This window comes from Mus caroli, unplaced genomic scaffold (genome assembly GCF_978045245.1).
Source record: "Mus caroli unplaced genomic scaffold, Mus_caroli_1 scaffold_16, whole genome shotgun sequence".
NCBI lineage: Eukaryota > Metazoa > Chordata > Mammalia > Rodentia > Muridae > Mus > Mus caroli.
Genome location: NW_028227271.1, coordinates 10,958,256 through 10,978,109, shown reverse-complemented (window position 1 = coordinate 10,978,109; position 19,854 = coordinate 10,958,256). Strand labels below are relative to the sequence as shown.

At 43.6% G+C, this 19,854-nt stretch overlaps 1 protein-coding gene across 2 annotated transcripts in view; it reads right to left on the bottom strand.

The window, feature by feature from the left end:
• Window positions 1-382: 382 nt before the first annotated feature.
• Window positions 383-19,854, bottom strand: part of Gxylt1 (glucoside xylosyltransferase 1) — a 34,081-nt gene continuing 14,609 nt past the window's right edge. For both annotated transcript variants that reach the window (XM_021183799.3, XM_021183800.3), the window contains 5 exons: window positions 18,472-18,597; window positions 15,061-15,312; window positions 8,832-8,955; window positions 8,333-8,505; window positions 383-5,689 (listed from right to left, as the gene is read on the bottom strand). In XM_021183799.3, the coding sequence (XP_021039458.1) occupies window positions 5,528-5,689; window positions 8,333-8,505; window positions 8,832-8,955; window positions 15,061-15,312; window positions 18,472-18,597 (837 nt within the window). In that variant the 3' untranslated portion in view covers window positions 383-5,527. The remainder of the gene's footprint in view (window positions 5,690-8,332; window positions 8,506-8,831; window positions 8,956-15,060; window positions 15,313-18,471; window positions 18,598-19,854) is intronic.

Genomic DNA, 19,854 nt, shown 5'->3' with positions numbered 1-19,854 from the left:
CACTGTTCTGAGACAACATCTCATTGTGTAGCCCCTAGCTGGCTTGGAATGACATAGACCAGGTTGGCATCAAACTCAAGAGCCCCACTTACCTGTCTCCCAAGTCCTGGAATTACAGGTGTGTGCCACCACATCCAGGCCTATAAGCTAATCTCTCTGAGCCCAGAGTTCACCTGGCTGGACTACCTGGCCAGCAAGCTCTGCCTGTAACCTTCAGCAGCGCTAGGGTTACAGGTGTGCAGCAGCCTGCCTGCCAGCTCTTACGTGTTAGGATCCTAATTTCAGGAATGGAATGGAGGTTCTCTGCAAGAACACCAAGTGCTGAGTCGTCTTTTCAGCCTGTAAAATAGTTTTGCTTGGTAAAAAAAAAAAAATTAAGACACATGAGGAAATCCAACATTTATTGAGTACATATTTAGTAACAGCAATACAGTTTCTCAAGGAACACCTGAGCTGAACCTCCAGAACAGAACAAGGCATCTTACCAGTGTTGACTGGTAAGCTAGACCCCAAGTCTACACTTCTATACTCCCCGTTAAGAAGTCTCAAGATACACAAGTGACTTAAAAGATATTCACATTATAATAAACCAAAACCGTTTAAGGTAAAAGCAGTTTCGAGGCAGTAATGTCGACACAGCATGGTTCATCATGACGCCTTCCTGCAGCTGCAGACAACTGCGCTCAGCACAGCAACAGACCCAAGCAAACTGCTTGGCAGAAGGGAACCCTTGCACCTGTTCCGAGTTCTCATTTCCATCTCTCTGCCCTGATCCAGAGCTCACGAAATCCCTCCCACCCAGCTCTCACGTATCGGTGGGAACTCACGTAACAAAGGCATGCTCTGCTCAATTCCGAATAGGCACGGTCCAGAACCAGACCACACGCTGTGGATTGTTTTGTAACATTTCAGTATTCCCTGAAGAGATTTTATACAAAAGCTGAAAATAGCTATTATAGGTTTTTTATTGTTAAAAAGTCCACTTGTAACAGTTCAAATAGAAGTATCCCTACTGAACTACCACAGTGAGACAGTTTACTTTTCAAATGGCATACAGGCTGTTGCGATCTCTTAATCAACTTTTAGTAGAAGCGTAGAAGCGGACACGGTCTGCTGTGTGAAGATGCTCTAATAGTCTGACTGCATATGTAATCTCCACAGGTCAAAGGTCGCAATCAGTGCTCAAGTTTGATAGTAAAATATCTGGTGTTCACAGTATTATTGAGACACTCCCTACAAAGCTCCTGACTGTTTGAAACGTAAATTTATAGAAAAGTTTAAGGAAATCCCAGGAGATACTTGTTAGCCGGGATGAGGTGACAAGTTTTCAAAAGTAAGCCTGACACTGGTATGTAATCAACTGTAGATTGCCCAGGCCAATATACAATTACACATTATCTCATGATTCTCTAAGTACTACATATTTGATTTAACACACACTTTTAGAGGCTTTTTTTTGGTTTTGGGGGGTTTTTGTTTTTATTTTGCTTTTTGAGACAAGATCTCAGCAAAGGCCACATTGGCCTTGCATGTACCTCAGGTTCCCAAGTATTGGGTTACAGGTCAAGTGCCACCATGCCCAGTTTTGATCCTTATAACAACAGCTTTTAGACAGCTGTCTTAAATCTATATAACTCAGGGTTTTGTTTTGTTTTTTAATCTTATCTTCAATGAATTAAAAAAATAAGAAACCTTAGAACAAGTTAGCAAGCTTTAGAAAAAAGAAGGGCTGCTTTGGCAATGTAGAAAAAGATGACTGCTGTAGAACCAGTCACCTTGGTCTACCTCCATTGAATATTAAAATGCAGTAAGGCGATTATTACTTAAGACACTTGAAATTATACTTAATAAATGGATAACTGGCCCCACACTTGACATATTGCACACTCTATTTTTCTTCTTTATTACAAAAAAACCAGAAACATTTTTGAAAAGACTGCTCAACCATCTTTATAAAAACATCTCAGAGAGGTTGGCTGTGCTTGTGCTGTTTATTACGAGCAACTGAAGAGGACACTGAGTGCTCTTTCCTTTTTTAGGTTATACGCGTGTGTTGCCTGGGTGGGGTTAGGTGTCCACGGAGGTTACAAGAGTGTGTTGGATCCCTTGGCACTGGAGTTACAGAGAGCTGTGGACCAACCACCATGTGGGTGCTGGCACCAAGTGCTGGTAATGACTGAGCCACTCTGTCCTGACAGTGACGATTCCTTAAGGTTTTTCTTTTACTGTGTCTCCAGTCTCCCGTCCTCCTGAGTCCACTGAAAACAGTTCAGCTGAAAGAATCCCCGCTGAGGAAAAAGCAGACGTACCCCTTGTCCCAGCCACCATTCCAGGTAACGCCACAAGCTAAGGATTATTTAATAACATTTCAGTACTCCCTGAGAGGAGATTTTCATATAAAAGCTGGAAATATCTTTTAGACTTAAAAACAAACAGACAAACAAACAAATGGCCAGCCTGGCCTCTCATTATCATGCTAGGGAAAACCGATGGGCGATTTAGACATTTCAATGCAGTTCCCTTCGCAGACCTTCTCTAAAGGACATTAAAATGGAAAATATGTGTTTCTACAGGGAAAGGAAAAATAAGACAACTACCACTAAAGGATCAGTGAACAAGGTGACCAAGAAACATGCCTAGCATCAATGACTCAAACAAGGCTGGTTCTGGCAGTGCACAGTGAGCACTGACCTAGGCAGGGGACCCCATGTTTCCGCAGTTTCCTCCACGTGCACCTGTCTCCCCACTGTCCTTCCATCTTCCTCTCACTCTGCCTTCCGCCATTCTCTTAACCCTCTCTCTCTCTCTCTATCCCTCTTCCATGACTACTCATTTCCACCTGCCTTTTCTTCTCTACTTCCTCTTCCTTAACATCTGTTCCTCCCACATACCATCAACAAATCTACACTGGAGAAACCAGAAAGCTCCCAGCCTCGGGGGAGCCTGTGTGCAGTAAAACCGGGCTCCATCAACACTGGCATGGCTGAGGAGCTCCACGCGTTCCTCCAGTCACCCCTTCCAGGCCTCACCTCTTTGGCACTGTAGTCAGCACACCTCCCAAGCCCACAAAGAGGGGAGTCCAGGCCAGTCCCCATCTGTTCTCCTCATTACACTGACAGGTGTGGCATAGTTCATGAGCACGTCTTCATGAAGGAAAACTGCAGTTTCTTAAAACACTTTCTAGAGTTTTTCCAATTCTTTTCATACAAATGAAATTTGGTGCATTTTCAAATCCTTTCTTTAAACAGCCTCTGTCAATCACAGTGGAACACGTGGGGCTGAGTCTTCAGCTACTGAGAAAATGGCATCTGAAGGGACTTACTCATATGAATCCCTCTTGTCAAAAATCCCAACTGCTTCCTCTGTCCAAAACCAGCACTTACAATTTAGCAACTGTGCCAATAACTGTGACATCCTAACTTCCACCTTAAAGATAGCGTAATAATTTCCACGCTTCTGTAACTCGCTGATATCGAATCCTTCTGAGGAACTCATTTAAAGCAGAACCATCATGTCCCACGCGCAGTTAAGACACGCAGGGAAGTGGGTTAAGGACTGGTGAGGAGATGGAACCAAAGGCCAGCTGCTGCTGTTGCGGGGGATGATGGAGTTGCTCTAGTTACTTGTAAGTACCAAAGCATTCACTGCAGGGACACAGAACGATGCCTACCGGAGACCTTAACATAAGAAAGGAATAATGACGGGTGACAGGCTGAGCAGTGAGAGCCGCTGCACGAGGCTCTTCCGTCTTCTCATCTTCCATTATTTTGAGTACTGCCGGGCCCTGACCACATAAAGCAAGCACCCTGAATATTGAGGTATAGCCTACTCTACTTTGATGTCAGTTTTTAATCTCTTCATTTACAAATTGTCTTAAAGACTCCTTCCTAGCTGCAGTAGATGCAGGACGGCTGATTTGGCAAGTTCTCTCACATCACGTCAGCCATCGGATAAGGTTCCCCCTCACGTTCCCCCTAACGAGCTACACTGCACACCGTCCACGGGAGCTTCCTTTACAATGGTGTTCTGCCAAGGAACCATAGCTGCTGCTCCTTCAACCTGTCTGAGTACTGAGCTAGTTCACAAGTCCTCCCATGGGCGCAGATACTTTTGATGGTATTTTAAACCTTCTCAGCCTGTCTCTGGCTGAACTACAGAACCCAGAGGATACGGATCACCACAACTGACTCTGTTCCTTCATGACTTCCCTTTCTTCATGTACGGTTTAAAAAGCCAAGAGAAAAAGAAGACAGACCAGGACTCAGGAGCACCTGGTAGGAAGAAACATGAGCCCCAGTCCGTGAGAGCACGTGCCCCAGGACAGCACACGCTGCCCGCTCAGAGTCCGTGAGGTGTCGAGGCAACACGAGCAAGGAGCACTCTTCCAGAGTTTAACAAGGCAATTGTCTTCAATGGTGTTCAAAATAAGAAATGCACATTTACCCAAATCAAAACTTTTTCTACAGCTAGATATAAAAATCTTCTCCCTCCAAACCAGCCACCACATCTGTCTAACCTAAAGTAAGGCTCTGGATTTTCTCTTCAAGAGGATCCTGGAAATGCACTTGAGGTAGAAGGGAAGTCTGAATGGACCACTGTTAACCTCACAGGCTTATGTATTTGGTCCGTTGCATTTTCCACCGTCCTGTTAGTGTTGCGATTAGATTCTTACTTTATTCTCAGCATAATATATTTTGCTTCCAGAATGCCCAGTAAAGCTGAAATTTCTCACTTAAAGTGATTTTTAAAATGTCCCCAAATATCTTAGAGCTTAGGTTTGGCAAGACAATTTAATACATACAAAATGAACACACTTCATTCGTCAACACATGCACGCACTCACTCACTCTCACACATGCGCGCGCGCGCGCGCGCGCGCGCGCACACACACACACACACACACACACACACACACACAATGCCTCCTTTAAGTTTTCACTATTTTTTCCTTTCTCATACAGCTAATTTTTAAATGTGCAGCTTACTTAAAATCTACAAATCATCTCAAACATGATTGTCACCAAATGTCGTAGAGCAGAGATGAAATGTATGCGGGTGCGTAGATTGTCAATGGTTACATTGGTTACATCACATTTCTTAAGACACAGAACCTTTCTGCTCCTGTAAACTTTTTCTCCCACTTTAAAGTGAGGTTAGTGCTGACATAAGTTATTGCTACACTCACAGCTTGAATGTCTCCACCATGTCGAGGTACATTTTCTCCATCCACCCTCCCAGGCCATCCTTACTTGATTAAGAGCCAACCCAGCTCACAGTCCACACTGTCCAATGCTTTCACTAATGCTGGAATGACATCAAGTAACGTTACAAAATACCAGAGATCCAACGGTCTTCTCACTGGAGCACAAGAGGTTAACTTATTCTTCATGACATGAATACACTGCTCTTTAATTCTTCCAAAGAGGATTACTGTGGAGACAGAAATGCCTCCCTAAATCCTTTCCCAGTCTATTCCTTCACATCTCCTGAGGCGTTGCTTGTCTCATCCATTTCCTCCAGTCATGAGTCACCTTTCCTTCGGTGGAGTGTCATAACGGTTTCTTATGCTTTTTGTCAACTGCTTGATAAATATTTTGTACGTTTTTCCACAGTATGTGTGAACTGTCTTCTGTAATTCCAGTTCTAAAGGTTTTAGTAAGGAACGGACGGAATCATCCTCAAGAGAGCACTAGAGAAGAAATATAACAGGCAACAGTACAAACATTTAATTGTTTTCCAAGTAAGTTCTTCAGTCAGTTAAACATTAACAACTACCATTTGCTATCTCACATGAAGTACACTTAACCAGTGGTATCAGTGAATTAAACATGACTGTTTATTAGAGAAGGGGTTGATAGCAAATCTCTGAGGACAGGGAGACTTTAGAAAGAGGCAATGCAAGGACTTCCCAAGCCAAGGGAAGAACACACGCAAGAGCAGAAAAGATGCAGAGAAATGCTGGAGGGTGGGACATACACCTCATAATCCCAACGCTCAGCAGAGGCAGGAGCTCCAGGACAGCCAGGGCTACACAGAGAAACCCTGTCTCAAACAAACAAAGCAAGAAGCAAAAGGATGCAGAAAAACTGGCATAAAATGGCTAAACTTGTTACAGGCACCTGGGAGAAACTAGTAAAAGCTAGACTCACTTACAGAAAAGGGCAGGCACCTTCCCCTGCAGTCCATCCCACTCCATCCCTGAACCCACGCAGCGACACTGCTGATGCTGAGTTAGACACGAACACCACAGCCAGAGCAGGAAGAGTGAAATGAGTCACTTCCCAAAGAAACTCAGAGACTTAGTACAGTGTGGCTGTGATGATGATGATGGAGAAAGCCTCCAGACAGTCCGTATGCTAGACTGGACCCTAGGTCACTCAGAGTGACTCTGGGAGGTGGTGGTATATTTAGGAGGAGGACCTAATAGAGGAAGTTAAATCATGGTGACATTCCTTAGAGGGGAAACGGAACGGTGACTGCTCCTGTCCCTTCTCTTGCTTCCTCTGCTATCTGCTCTCATCATGATATAATGTTTTACCACAGGCAATGTGACCAGGTGACTATGGACTGAAATTTCTGAAACTGAGCAAAAGAACACTACACATAAACTGACCAACTCAAGCGTTTCTTAATACAATGGCAAGTTTGTGGCCATACTACACAAAAGAGCCCAAGGAGAGATACATATGAGAACTGCTAAGTACTGCAGACTCTTCACACTCTTATAGCACATGACTGTCCAGAAAGTAAGCAAGCCAGAAACCATCAGCTATATTTTGGCCACGTTCTACCTATGATGTAGAGCTGAGATAAAGTGAACTAAGGCTATCCCGAGGGTCGGTCACAGCACCGATTGAAGCCCTCCCAATCACCTCCCTGCCGGCCTGCTTCAGGATGGCTGCAAGGCGCTATGCAGACGGATGGGAAGAAATCAGTTGGAGCAACTGTCAGAGACTGCATGAGTGGTAACAGAGCTGAGAATGAGTGCTGCTGAATGCTCACCACGAAATGAGCCACCTCTCAAAAGGAGGGGATGGGCATGTCAAGATCTGGATCTCTGTGGAACACTGTCCTCCAGCCATGACAGGGCTGCCCCACAAAGTCTTAGTGGCTCTGATTACCTGCGTGAGGTCAGGCAAGACTGGGCAGAGCACCAGTGTCATGGAGGGACAGACTTAAGTGGTGGCACCCCTCCTTAAGGAGTTAAGAGGCAATTAATGGTTCCTAGACGTGGAAGCTCTCTTATCTACAGCTCTACTTTTTCCTCAGTAGTGTGCCCACTGGTAAAATGGAAGGAAGGAGAAAGGGAGAGAAGGTAGAATCGTGGGTGGGTAGGTAAGAGGGAGAGAGGGAGGGAGGGCGGAAAAGGACATGGAAGGAGAGGGACTACCTGGGTAGAGGAAGGGATCAGAAGGATGAGAGGTGAATACAGTAAAGTGCATGTGTGGGGATGTCCTCACCCTGTCATGATATAACAGATGAGTGATATATGTAGATAGACAGATATAGATATATGTCATCTATTATATGTTCTATATGTGCTAACAATGCACTATGTAGAAGAGGTAAGCTAACGGTGACCTGGGCTGGGAAAAGGATGACAAAGATACCTTCTTCCAGTAAGTCATGTAAACAAGAGAAAAAGAAACCAAAGCTCTACCCTAAGACATTGGTAGTGGATCTGAGAGCGAAGGTGTACCTGTGTTCCAAGCCAAATCAGAAACACCTTCTGCATCAACACAAATTGAAGGAAATACAATCATGGACGGTAGGTACCCCAAAGTCTAGAGTGCACAACATCACAACTCCAAGAGGAAGCTACCATTGTAAGCTAGCAGGAAGCTTTGATGTTTACCAATCAAAGGAGTTTAGGAACACGTGACAGATACACCTGAGCTTAACATCCGTATAATGGTTAATAAATACCTTTCATCTTAATGAAAAAAGAATTGCAGTTCTTAGGTGTCAAGAAGATAATTTATGCCGGGCGTGGTGGCGCACGCCTTTAATCCCAGCACTCGGGAGGCAGAGGCAGGCGGATTTCTGAGTTCGAGGCCAGCCTGGTCTACAAAGTGAGTTCCAGGACAGCCAGGGCTACACAGAGAAACCCTGTCTCGAAAAACCAAAAAAAAAAAAAAAAAAAAAAAAAAAAAAGAAGATAATTTATATAATTCAGGCTCAGAAATGCAGAGCGAGAACCTGTGACAAACCATGAAGCCAGATCTTGGGAGCAGGTGACCTTACAATAAACGATAGGAAAGTCTTTACACTATATTTACAAACTCATGATACTGTAAACTTTAAGTGAAAACTTCAGGGGAGCAAGCCTTACATTTCTTAGTGCTTCATACACAGCTCTGAATGCCGGCTGCTTGTCATCATGGTAAACACCTCTGTTTCCATGGAGAATGAAGACTCCTTCTTCTTCTGCTTCTCGGCAATTGCTCCCATAGATACAGTGGTCTGGTCGGTAATTCCATTGACACGGAAAAACAAAGAGGCTTTCTACAACGAAGAGAAGAGCAGCAGCAGGAGAGTGATAAAGCACACAAGGACTCGACAGAATCGACACTTATGCTATCACTTAAAAACTATAGATGGTATTTAGATTTCTCCCAACCAAATCTTACTGAAAATATAGATAACCATTAATACAAGCAAAAATCGAACCAATGTGTTTCCTATGGTACAAAGGATTGAACTGAGGACACTGTACCTGCTAACCAAGTACTGTACCACTGTGCTGACCCCAGCCCACGGTTTCTTGCTTTCTGATTTTTAGTCTGATTGGTTTTACAAATGTAAAGAATTAAAGGAATTTAGATGGTTACCTGGATTATGAAAAAACATGATATTTAACAGATCTTGATCACCCCATGTGATGTTTAGTTTGTACTTTTTAAGCAATGGCAGAAGTATGTCTCCCCATTGTAGTCGCGCAGTTGTCATATCATTCTGTTGATAAAAGCATTGAAAAGTTTTAGCATTCACGTTCCAGGGGCAGCATGACAGCTCCCATTCTTCCCTTAGGACCACTGCAAAGCCCAAAGAAAACAGAAAACCCCTTAGTTACAAAAAGCCATGTGTCCTGTACAACCATGCGTATGAGGAGGCTGCTGGTCCAGAAGGGAAGGCGGCATTGATGGTAGACAGGAGGGATAAAGCTGACGAAGCAGACAAAAGGCCAGCACAGAGCGGCATGGCAGCTCACCCACTCATGCTAAGTGAGAGCTATGAAAAGTGGTTTCTTGTTTTGTTTCTTGAGACAAGGTTTTACCGTAGTCTGGGGCTATCCTCAAACTAATGATTTTCCTGTGTCTGTCTCGGAAGCAGAGACTACAGACTGTACCGCCACGGCCATCTTTGAAAGCTCATGGCTTGGTGAGGCTGGGTTGCTGCGGATGTCCCTGCGGATGTCCTTGGAGCTCTCTCAGTGTACACAGAGATTTGTCCACACCTTCCCAGGACAAATCACCAAGCAGCCGGCCTCTCACTGAGGCATTCACTGAGACTCCTGCAATGCACTGTTCTCAGACCTTGGGGGACTACAGCACCACCAGTACATAAAATTTATCAATGGTTTTTTATCTTTATTTTCCATACTCTATGAACTTATTTCTGTTAAGCTTCTTGCTTTTCTTTTTTCTTTTTTTATACACAGTCTTATGTAACCCAGGCTGGCTTCGAACTCATGGCCAATGAGCTTTTGCTTCTCTCTGCCTCCCAAATGCCAGGGAGGCACACTGCTTATTAGTGTTAAAACTTTAACTGTAGTTATTTTATTTATTAATTTCAAATAATTTTCTTTAAACTTCCAAAATAAGAGTGATTTTTGACAGGGAAAACAAAACAAAACAAAACAAAAAACATCACATGCCAGACATTATTCTGAGCACTTCTTACCAGTTCAACCCCAACTCTAACACAAGCACACAGATATCAAACATGAGTCCATTGTAAGGACACAGTCTGCATCATAAAATATGTGTGTATCTGTGTGTTCATGAGTGCACATATATGTGTGCACATACATAACATATAAAGCTGTGTGTACATATACAAAGATAAGAATCTTAACTCTGATCACCAGTATCCATGGAAAAAAGCAATGTGCGGGAAGGTGACTGCAGTGCTGGGCAGGGGCAGGGGAAGGGGACAGGAAGATCACTTTGCTTGCCAGCCAGCCACTTTAGCTAGTTCAGTGAGGGATCTTGACTCAGGGGATAGGGTGGAGAGGGAGAGAGAAGCAGGACACCTGCTGTCCTAAAGCTGTCCTCTAAGCTGGGCGCCTTCCTGCTCCTCAGAGTACTGTGACTGCCTGCATCAGACAACGAGCACCAACCTTGTCGACTGTCCATATCTGTGATGGTTTGTATATCCTTGGACCAGGGAGTGGCACCATCTGAAGGTGTGGCCTTGTTGGAATAGGTGTGACCTGGTTGGAATGGGTATGTCACTGTGGGTGTGGGTATAAGATCCTCACCCTAGTTGCCTGGAAGTCAGTCTTCCACTAGCAGCCTTTGGATGAAGACAGAACTCTCGGCTCCTCCTGCACCATGCCTGCCTGGATACTGCCATGCTCCCACCTTGATGATAATGGACTAAACCTCTGAACGTGTAAGCCAGCCCCAATTAAATGTTGTTTTTTATAAGACTTACCTTGGTCATGGTGTCTGTTCACAGCAGTAAAACCCTAACTAAGACAATATCCCTCTCAGAAGCAGGAGGAGGACGGTCATGAGCCCCTTAGTTGAGACTTCCTCTGCTAGCTCCCTCCCTTCTGAGCCATTTACATGTAATTCTGTCTTGACTGCACCCAACCTTGTGGAAGGTTAACTGAAGGTGGGATCACACACATGGAGCTAGGAGGAAGTTGTCATCTATGCTGGGAAGAGACTTTCTGGTGCTATAACTATTATTAGGAGCCATCCACTATCTGGTAAAACAAAACTAAACTAAACAAATCCTCTACAGCTATGCTATATAAGCAAGCCAAATAAATCCTGGTTCCCTAAGTTGGATTGGTAACACCTTTGTGCTATGGCTTGTCATCAGAATAGACATCTATTTTCCTGACAAAACAAGAGATAAAGCTTGTACCCATTAGGTAGGAAAAAAAAAACCTGCTCCACATATAACAAAGTATAGAATACATACAAGAAAAGAACTCAGATCCTAACTTAATATAGTTTTTTTCTAATAAATAAGAAATGTTAAGTAAGCTTTCATAATTTTCTAAGAAATAGGAAAGATCTCAGTATGATCGCACATACCTGTAATCCTAGTTCTTGGGAAGCTGAGGAAGGAGTATTAATGGGAGTCGGAAGCCACCCCTGAGCCACATATGGCCATAAAGCAGCCCTGTCTCTAAAAAGCAAAAGAGGCTGGTGAGATGCCTCAGTGGGTAAGAGCACTGACTGCTCTTCCAAAGGTCCTGAGTTCAAATCCCAGCAACCACATGGTGGCTCACAACCACCTGTAATGAGATCTAGTGCCCTCTTCTGGTGCATCTGAAGTCAGCTACAATGTACTTATGTATAATAATAAATCTTTGGGCCAGAGCGAGCAGGGACTGAGCGAGTGGAGTCAACCAGAGCAAGCAGAGATCCTAAAAATTCAATTCCCAACAACCACATGAAGGCTATACACACACAACCATCTGTACTGCTACAGTGGACTCACATCATAAAATAAATAAATCTTTAAAAAAAAAAAAAAAGCTGGAGCCAGGTCGGCCATTGAAGGCGAGGCTCACAACCAGGAGAGCAGCACTGGGCAGGTGAGTTGGGGAGTAGTGTGCTTGCCACACAGTGCAGATGCAGCCTTTAGATCCCCAGGAGGCAGGTAAAGCCAGGCAGGTACGGCAGCTGCTCAGAGTGGGCGAGCCGAGCCATAACTGGTTAAGCCCCTCAGTTCATCAAGAGATATTACTTCAGTCAAGAGTGACTAAAGAAGACACTCAACATCATTAGGTCTTTGCATCCATGCAACGTGTGCATACCACACACATGCACACAACATGCAAGAAAACCAAGATTCAACGCTGCAATCACCATCAGGACACAAAGTACAAGTGTACACCAACAGTTTAAACAACAGAGTGTCCTGCTTACCAAGCAGTAAGAGATACAAAGAACAAAACAGAGCTTCATTGTTTTTTACTGCTACTGTGATGCAGCAGATTGGAACTGCATGATCATAACAGCAAGAACAGTGTCAGCCAGGAAAATAAATAATCCTGGCCTTTATTATACACAGATTCTCTTTAGGTTTGCATGTAAGAACCATGAGGCCACGTCCAAGGATCTGTAAGGAAAGTGACTGCGAGCCAAGTGGCTAAAAACCTAAAATTTATAATCTGTGCCCAAAGTCACTGAGCAGGGGAAACCAAGGCAACATTTGCTACAAAGACAGAAAATCTAGGAAGGAAAATGTACATGAATGTATCTTAAAAATCAGTAAATGCTATAGAGCCGCCTCAGCAAGTTCCTGTGCGACAATGCTGAAGAATGACATTGTCACAGAGCTGTGTCTCTAGCTGGCCTAAAACCAGAAAGAAAACAGGAAAAGGGGGAGGCGGAACTTCTCAGGAAGCTGAGAACTTTAAGAACAGTAATGAATTTCAGCTCTATTGTCCAGTTTTAAAATCAATGTGTTAAATTATTTCCACTTTCTTTTGCAATACTAAATTCATAATTCTACGAGGTTCAAAATGCAGTCAGTGAGAAGTCAAACAGTTCTCAGCAGAGAATCTTACAGCACCATCTTCTGGCGTGACATCAGCAAACAGTCTGGCAAGCAGCCGAGCAGGCCGGTGGACAAGCTGCTTTCGCATAAGAAAGCTTTACGGCCCGGGAGATGGAACCACCCAGAACCTAAGAACACCGAAACAAAGCATCCACAGTTCAGCAGGAGCTGATGCCCAGTGTGGGAGCGGCTCCTGGGGTCAACTTGACTTCACCTGAAATTAACTGACACCCAAGCAAATAACGCCTGTGAGGAGGGGGTTTCTTAGTGAAACCATCTGAAGTGGGAAGACCCATTCAGCTTCCATCTGGTTCACACCTGCTGGCAGCCTATACAAAGGACATGGAAGGAGGAGGCTTGACCTCATTCCTGATGGCAAGTCCATCCTTCACCGGCATTACCAGCTACGTCCTGAGGATTCCAACGCGAAGACCAGCTGACACATCTTCCCTGCGCACTAAAAACTGGATTCTTAGACTTGGTTGGTAGATAGCCATTGTTGGACTATCAGAAGCACATCCTATAAGTCACTAATAATTCCTGTATGTATATAGTGAGTATATAGTATGGATATATGCTCTACATATATATCTAGTGAAACAACTCATTCTAGCCATTGTGTTCCTCTAGAGAATCCTGTAATACAGTACTGATGGAAAGGCTGACGCATAGTCGTGACGACAGCAAGCAACACTCTGCCCACACTGAAGACAGCACCGGCACTGACATGGAGGAACTCGGCTTTCACCCCAGCACTCAGGAGGAAGAGGGAGACAGACAAGTTCAGAACAGCCAGGAGCTCAAAACAAAACAAAAAACAAACAAACAAACAAAAAAAAACCACAGGAGGAAAAAAAGGGGAAAAAATTCTACATGGCATAAAGACGTGGAGATTTAAACAGATATATAGAATGGACAAACAATGTAAACTCTGATCTGCCAGAACTCACTGAAAAAGACTTGAAAAACAAATACAATTATATAATACAGATAAACTCTTAGTTCCCCAGAGCTTAATTATTCCTAACTAGACAATAAAGACATAAGCATTGGAGGGAAAGCCTGTGGTAGTTTTTTTTTTCCTCCAGAAATCCATGTTTTTACTTAACTTCACCTCACATTTATTTTAAAATCTGACCAGTAGGTGTCATGCTGTGAACTGGACTTTGTAGGGCTATTTGCTTAGTTAAACTGTGTAGTATGTGTGTGTGCCTGAGTAATGTTATATGTGCTGTGCTCATGCAGTCACCTGGGGGTGATCAGCAACCATTTAAGGCACTAAGCAGACAGGCCTAAAGCACGGGCGTATTACATCACCCTCCACTGTACAGATAAAGAAACCCCTGAGACAGTCAAAATTCACCCCAGTCACTCACTCCTAAGGAGACACGGTAGAGCCATACTGATAGGCTGCAGAATGGATCCTGACAACCAAAGCCTGCCCTGTGTGTCACCTTAGAGTCACGTTCTCCATGCTACAAAATGATGACAGCTTCCTGCATCAACGGTTCAGAGATTGTGGGAGCTACTTGGTACACTGCTATTTTACTTCACTCTGAGAAATACCATCTGATGTGACCTACTTGAACTGACCTCTACAGAACACTATGAACACACTTCTTTCCAATTATCCTAAGTAATAAGAAATAATTTAGTATATATATAAAATATATGGGAGTGGTGGTGAGATAACATCTCATCTATGTAGCTCTGGCTGGCAAAGAGATCCTGCCCCCGCCTCCTGAGTACTGCACCACCACATCTTAGATACACACATGTACACACAGGACATATTTATTTTTCTTTTGTTTTCCTTACATGTAACTGAGGAGTCCCTGGTGCTCTTAGCGACCAGAAAAGGCATAAGATCCCCCTGGAACTGGAGTTGCAGTTGTGAGCTGCCAGCCATAGATGCTGGAGACTGAATCTGGGTCCTCTGTGAGAGCAGTGCGTATAGCTAGCGACTGAGCCATTTCTCCAGCCCCACAGCTATGTTTTTTACACTTGATCTTAGTCAAAAGGCCGAGACGCGACAGCTATGTGTTTTTTAAAGAACTGCTTCATTTTTATTTATGTGTGTGTTTGTGCCTGCAGAAGCCAGAACAGGACCTCAGATCCCCTGGGGTTTGTGGGAGAGAGTACAGGCTGTAGTGAGCTTCCTAATGTGGATGCTAAAATCTCATCACTGTCCAGTGTAGAAGCTCTTAACCACTGAACATCTCTGCATCCTAGTCTAATTTAGGCTTTAAGAAAATCAAACGTGTTCAGGAGAAAGGAAAGCTCGGTGAAGCGCCTGCGCTGTGCACTACCTACCTTGAAATACTTCCTCCTCATCCGGGTCATGTTCATCAGCATCACTCCAGAGTTCACGCCCGTCCTCCCATAGTACGGGTGCCGGGCAAAGCGATTATACCATCCAATTCTGGGCTCCTCATGTTCTGGTGCCATCGCAGCAATTTGTGTGGAATTAAATTTCTTTAGTAATGACCAAATATCATCAACAGGTCGTAAAAAAAGGATATCAGTGTCGACATACAACAGTGAGTCAACTTCTTTCAGTATTAACTATGAGGAGAGATTTGAATAATTAGTTACAAATATATTTAACAGAAATTACATCTTGATACGCTAATTTAAAATCTTTTAAGGTAATTTTTCTGAAATTTGTCATTTTTTGAAAAATTCATAAATACTTTGCTATTTTTCCATCAGTTTTTTAAAAACTAGAAACTCAAGCCCTAATAAAAACCTCAACACTTCCAGTGAGAATTAAAAAAAAAAAAAAAAAAAAGTATCACAGGTCAGGGAGAAAACTGTGTTCTTGCTGCACACCACACTAACTTCTGGTGGGTTCACATGTGGAGCCTTAACACCGAAGTACAGGCACACAAAAATGAAGGTCTCCCCAACCCAGCCCCTCCACTGCACTACTTCAGTGCCCACTACTAAGTGCGAGACAAACTGTAGCCCAGGCTATCCAGTCTGCACTCGTATTTCTATGCACACCAACAACAAATCAAAACCACACACTTAGGAAGAAGGGCAGAGCAAGACTTTCATTTTAAAACTAAGACTGACTCTGTGGTACTTTAAATCTTCAGAGTGCCTTCCACAGAGATTTTTTCAAAGATAAGTTTTCATTTTTCCTTACAAACTTTTAAAATAATATACCTGCAAATTTAAATTTGTTGTTTGTCCTGGTATACAGCTCGATGGTTAGGTTTTAAAGAAACAGAAGTGTCCAACCTTTTGACATCTGAAATATGACACCATCCACAAAGTCCACACACTGGAGGACCATGCAATCAAGTTACCAAGTAGAAGAATGAGTCTGGTATGGGTGCAAGGCACGCCGGTGCCTTCTCCTACGTCAAGGGTAGCTCAGTAAGAGTTTATCATTAGGGGAGAAAAGTACCAATTTACTTAAACCTCGTTAAAAAGAGAAAGTAACAGTACAGTGTAAGGATAACTAAAGGCTTAAAAGTCCATTAGGACTTTAGCCCAGTCGCATGCAAATGATCCAGTAGATGCAGTTCAAAACATCAGCAGTTAAACTTCTTAAGTACACTATGTAGCAGGGAAATCCACACCTTCATGCCTTGCTCTCACCAGGATGATTGCCGGTAACGGACCTGTGTAACTACCTGCCTGTTCCCTGACCATCCCCCATCAGACAACAAGCTCCATGACAACATGAAGCCTGCATCTTTCCAATGTACTGCTATGTAACCAGCACTTCAGCTGACAGGAAAAAAAAGGCCGTCACGCAGTCAAGAGCTGTGACACTGCAATAATTCAATGTAAGACTCGTATGAAGCCTGGCATCATGGCCCATACCTTCAATCCCAGAATTTAGAAGGCAGGGTCAAGTGGATCTCTGAGTTCAAGACTAGCTAGTACAGCATTTTGTGCTCTGATCAGCTAGGACTATGAAGTAAGACCCTGCCTGAAAAAATAATAAGGTTCTTACTAAAAGCTTACAAAGTCTTCATGTGTGTTTTAACAGCAGAAAGGAAATTTGAGAAAGATTTTAGGATCCAAATTTTGCAAGCATCCAAGATCACTGGTGAAGCCAACTTGACTGTCAGAATCATAATGTGAAAGCTGGCCTTGTAGCCCACCACACAGGAGGCTGAGGCAGGATCACCTCAAGTTTGAGGCCAGCCTTAGCTACAGGAGATCTCCCTATCTGAAAACAAATAGAAAACTCAACCAACAGGGCTGGAGAGATGGCTCAATGGTTAAGAGTGCTTCCTGCTCTCGCAGAGGACCCAGCCTCTAGCTCCCATGCATCCACATCCGGCCATGCACAGCACTGCTAACTCCAGCTCCAGGGAATCCTGTGCCCTCTCTGAGCTCCAAAGACTCCCACATGCACATGCATTCCTATACACGTGTGCACATAACTGACAAGGAATGTTAAAGAAATACTCAAATAACAAAAGTAATCACAGCTTAAATACAACTGATATTACTTGGGCATAATAAACTATATTCTTCATTTACTCCCGTGCTTTGACCCTCTTACGCAGCAACTGAAGATGCTTTTCTATAATTCATATATTTTCCAGGAACTTACAGCTTTGTTCTGTTTGGTGTGTGTTTGCTTCTGAGACAGGGTTTCTCTGTTATGTAGCTCTGGCTGTCTTTATCTCTCTATGTAGACCAGGCTGGTCTTAGACTCCCAAAGATTCTGCCTGTGTGTTTCTGTGCTGGATTAAAGGTGTGCACCACCACACCTAGCAGAACTTATGCTTCTGCCTTGAGTATCTTCATTGCCATAAGCAAATACACAAGTATACCACAAGAATTTTAGATGTCAGGACTTAGAAAAATAACTGTGGATTTTAAATTTTAAGTCAAATCAACTCAAACTTATGGTACCTTTAGATTGGGGTTTGTTACCCAAAATCCTCAGCAAAGAGCTCTAGTAAGCAAATGGCTCCTCTCTGCTCTCTCCTGCCCCAGAGCTTACATCTGATTCAGGCATCACTCAGGAAAGGGAAGGTAGCCACGACAGAAATGTCATCAGGGATGCAGCGGTCTGACTTCCCTGGCTGTGCATGCAGCCGAGGGCCTGCAGACCGAGACCTGACTGCTATCCATCCCCTCGGGTAAGGCAGCTCATGTTTCTCAGTGCTGAGGATCAGATTCACCCTGCACTGACCCAGAGCCACAGCCGTTTCCGTTTTTATTGTCTTTATTATCACTAGGACTTGCTCTATGGAAATTTCTTTCTCATATTTGACATGTGCCTGTTTACTTAACGAGGCTTATATGTAATTATTCAGAAACTCTTCTGTGGTGGTTTAAATAGGTGTAGCTCCCTCCCATAGGATTATAGATTTGAATGTTTGGTGACCATGGAGTAACACTGTCAGGAGGTGTGGCCTCGTTGGAAGAGGTGTGTAAGGTTCCCAGTGCTCACGGCAGACCCGGTGGCTGCTTCTTCCTGCTACCTGAGGGTCTAGGTACAGAACTCTCAGCTACCTCTCGAGCATCATGTCTGCCTGTGAGCCACCACGCTTCCACCATGATGACAATGCAATAAGTCTCTAAACTTATAAGTCAGCCCCAATCAAATGTTTACCACTGTAAGAATTGCTATGCTAATGGTGTCTCTTTACAGCAACAGAAATCCTGACTAACACATGTTCTGTATAAAATTAAGTTTCAAATTTAAAAAGAGATAGAAATGAAGCCCTGGGAAGGAAAACGACTCACTGGCAAGAACAGCCTCTGGGAAGCACAGGGCTTAAAGAGCTTCTTCCAGTCCGCGGCGCTGTCGCCTGGGAAGGTGATCGGGTACAGGCTGTAGTCAAATCTCCGGAGGAAGGACCAGCTGGCAAGCTAAAGTCAGAAAAAGGGATTAACGTTAAAACCATAAGCCAATTTGGATTTGTTTTACTTTCAACTTTCTCTGTAACATCATAAACTAATAATAGCTACAAAACGAAAATGCTGAAACGTAAAACCGCATTTATGCTATACAGTTGAAAGATTATTTTTCCTCACTTCCTTCATTTTTATTTCAAATCTGAGAATCATGATGATACACTTAAACACTTTTCCATCACGGTCTCAGGTGCAGTGGATTTTTTAAGTCAGTGTTCAGACCACTGAGACTGATCAACCCAGAACGCTAAGAATGAGAATCTGAGTTCAGGTCCCCAGCACAGTGCTCGGTAGGATAGGGAAACAACTACACTTGCTCGGCCATCAGCCGCCCAGAAACCAGTGAATTCCAGACTAACCAAGAAATCTTATCTCGAACAGACAAGGGCTGAGCACATGCAGGTGCTCCTTGCTAAGCCAACGGCCCAAAGTTGACCTCCCTTAATTTCACTCATATGAATTTTCTTAATTCTAAGCAAATTAAAATCAGGAAAATAAACTTAATACCATAGTATATACAATAAAATATCCATATTTCGTGTCAGACTAATACAACACCAGTTGAGTCCACTTATGTAAAGTTTAAACATAGACTGGTATTCCTAACGCACTATTCTTATAAATACACAGCCAGTGCCAATTTTACAAAACTATTAAGGACCAAACGTAAAAGAAAATCTACAGTGAATATTACTCTTTAGTGTTCCAAACTTGATTCAAAGCACTGCCTTGGTCCAGACTCAGTTAAACATAATTTATCATTGTTACTTCCCAAAGGGTTTATGCTACTGCAGCTGTATAAACTGAGGAATGGCCCCTCCAGAGGCAAGCCTCAACCCAAGGCTCCTGCCTGAGGCTGGGATGAAATGGAGTGAGGAGCACTTGCCAACAGGGCTAGCTTTAGAATGTCTGGTTCAGATTACCCAACGAGCACACAGCGATGACCAGGGGAGGCGGGGTAGCTGACAGCAGGCTGATTAAATGTCTCCTCAGTCAGCTGTGCTCAGGGACTCTTCAAAGCATGAGCATCATCCCACCTAGTTTAAGAAGGCTTTTGTTGTGACACCCTGATGGTGTCACTGTTCATTATTTTAAAGAATAGCAATTTCGGGTTGGAGAGATGGCTCAGTGGTTAAGAGCACCAACTGCTCTTCCAGAGGTCCTGAGTTCAATTCCCAGCAACCACAAGGTGGCTCACAACCATCTGTAATG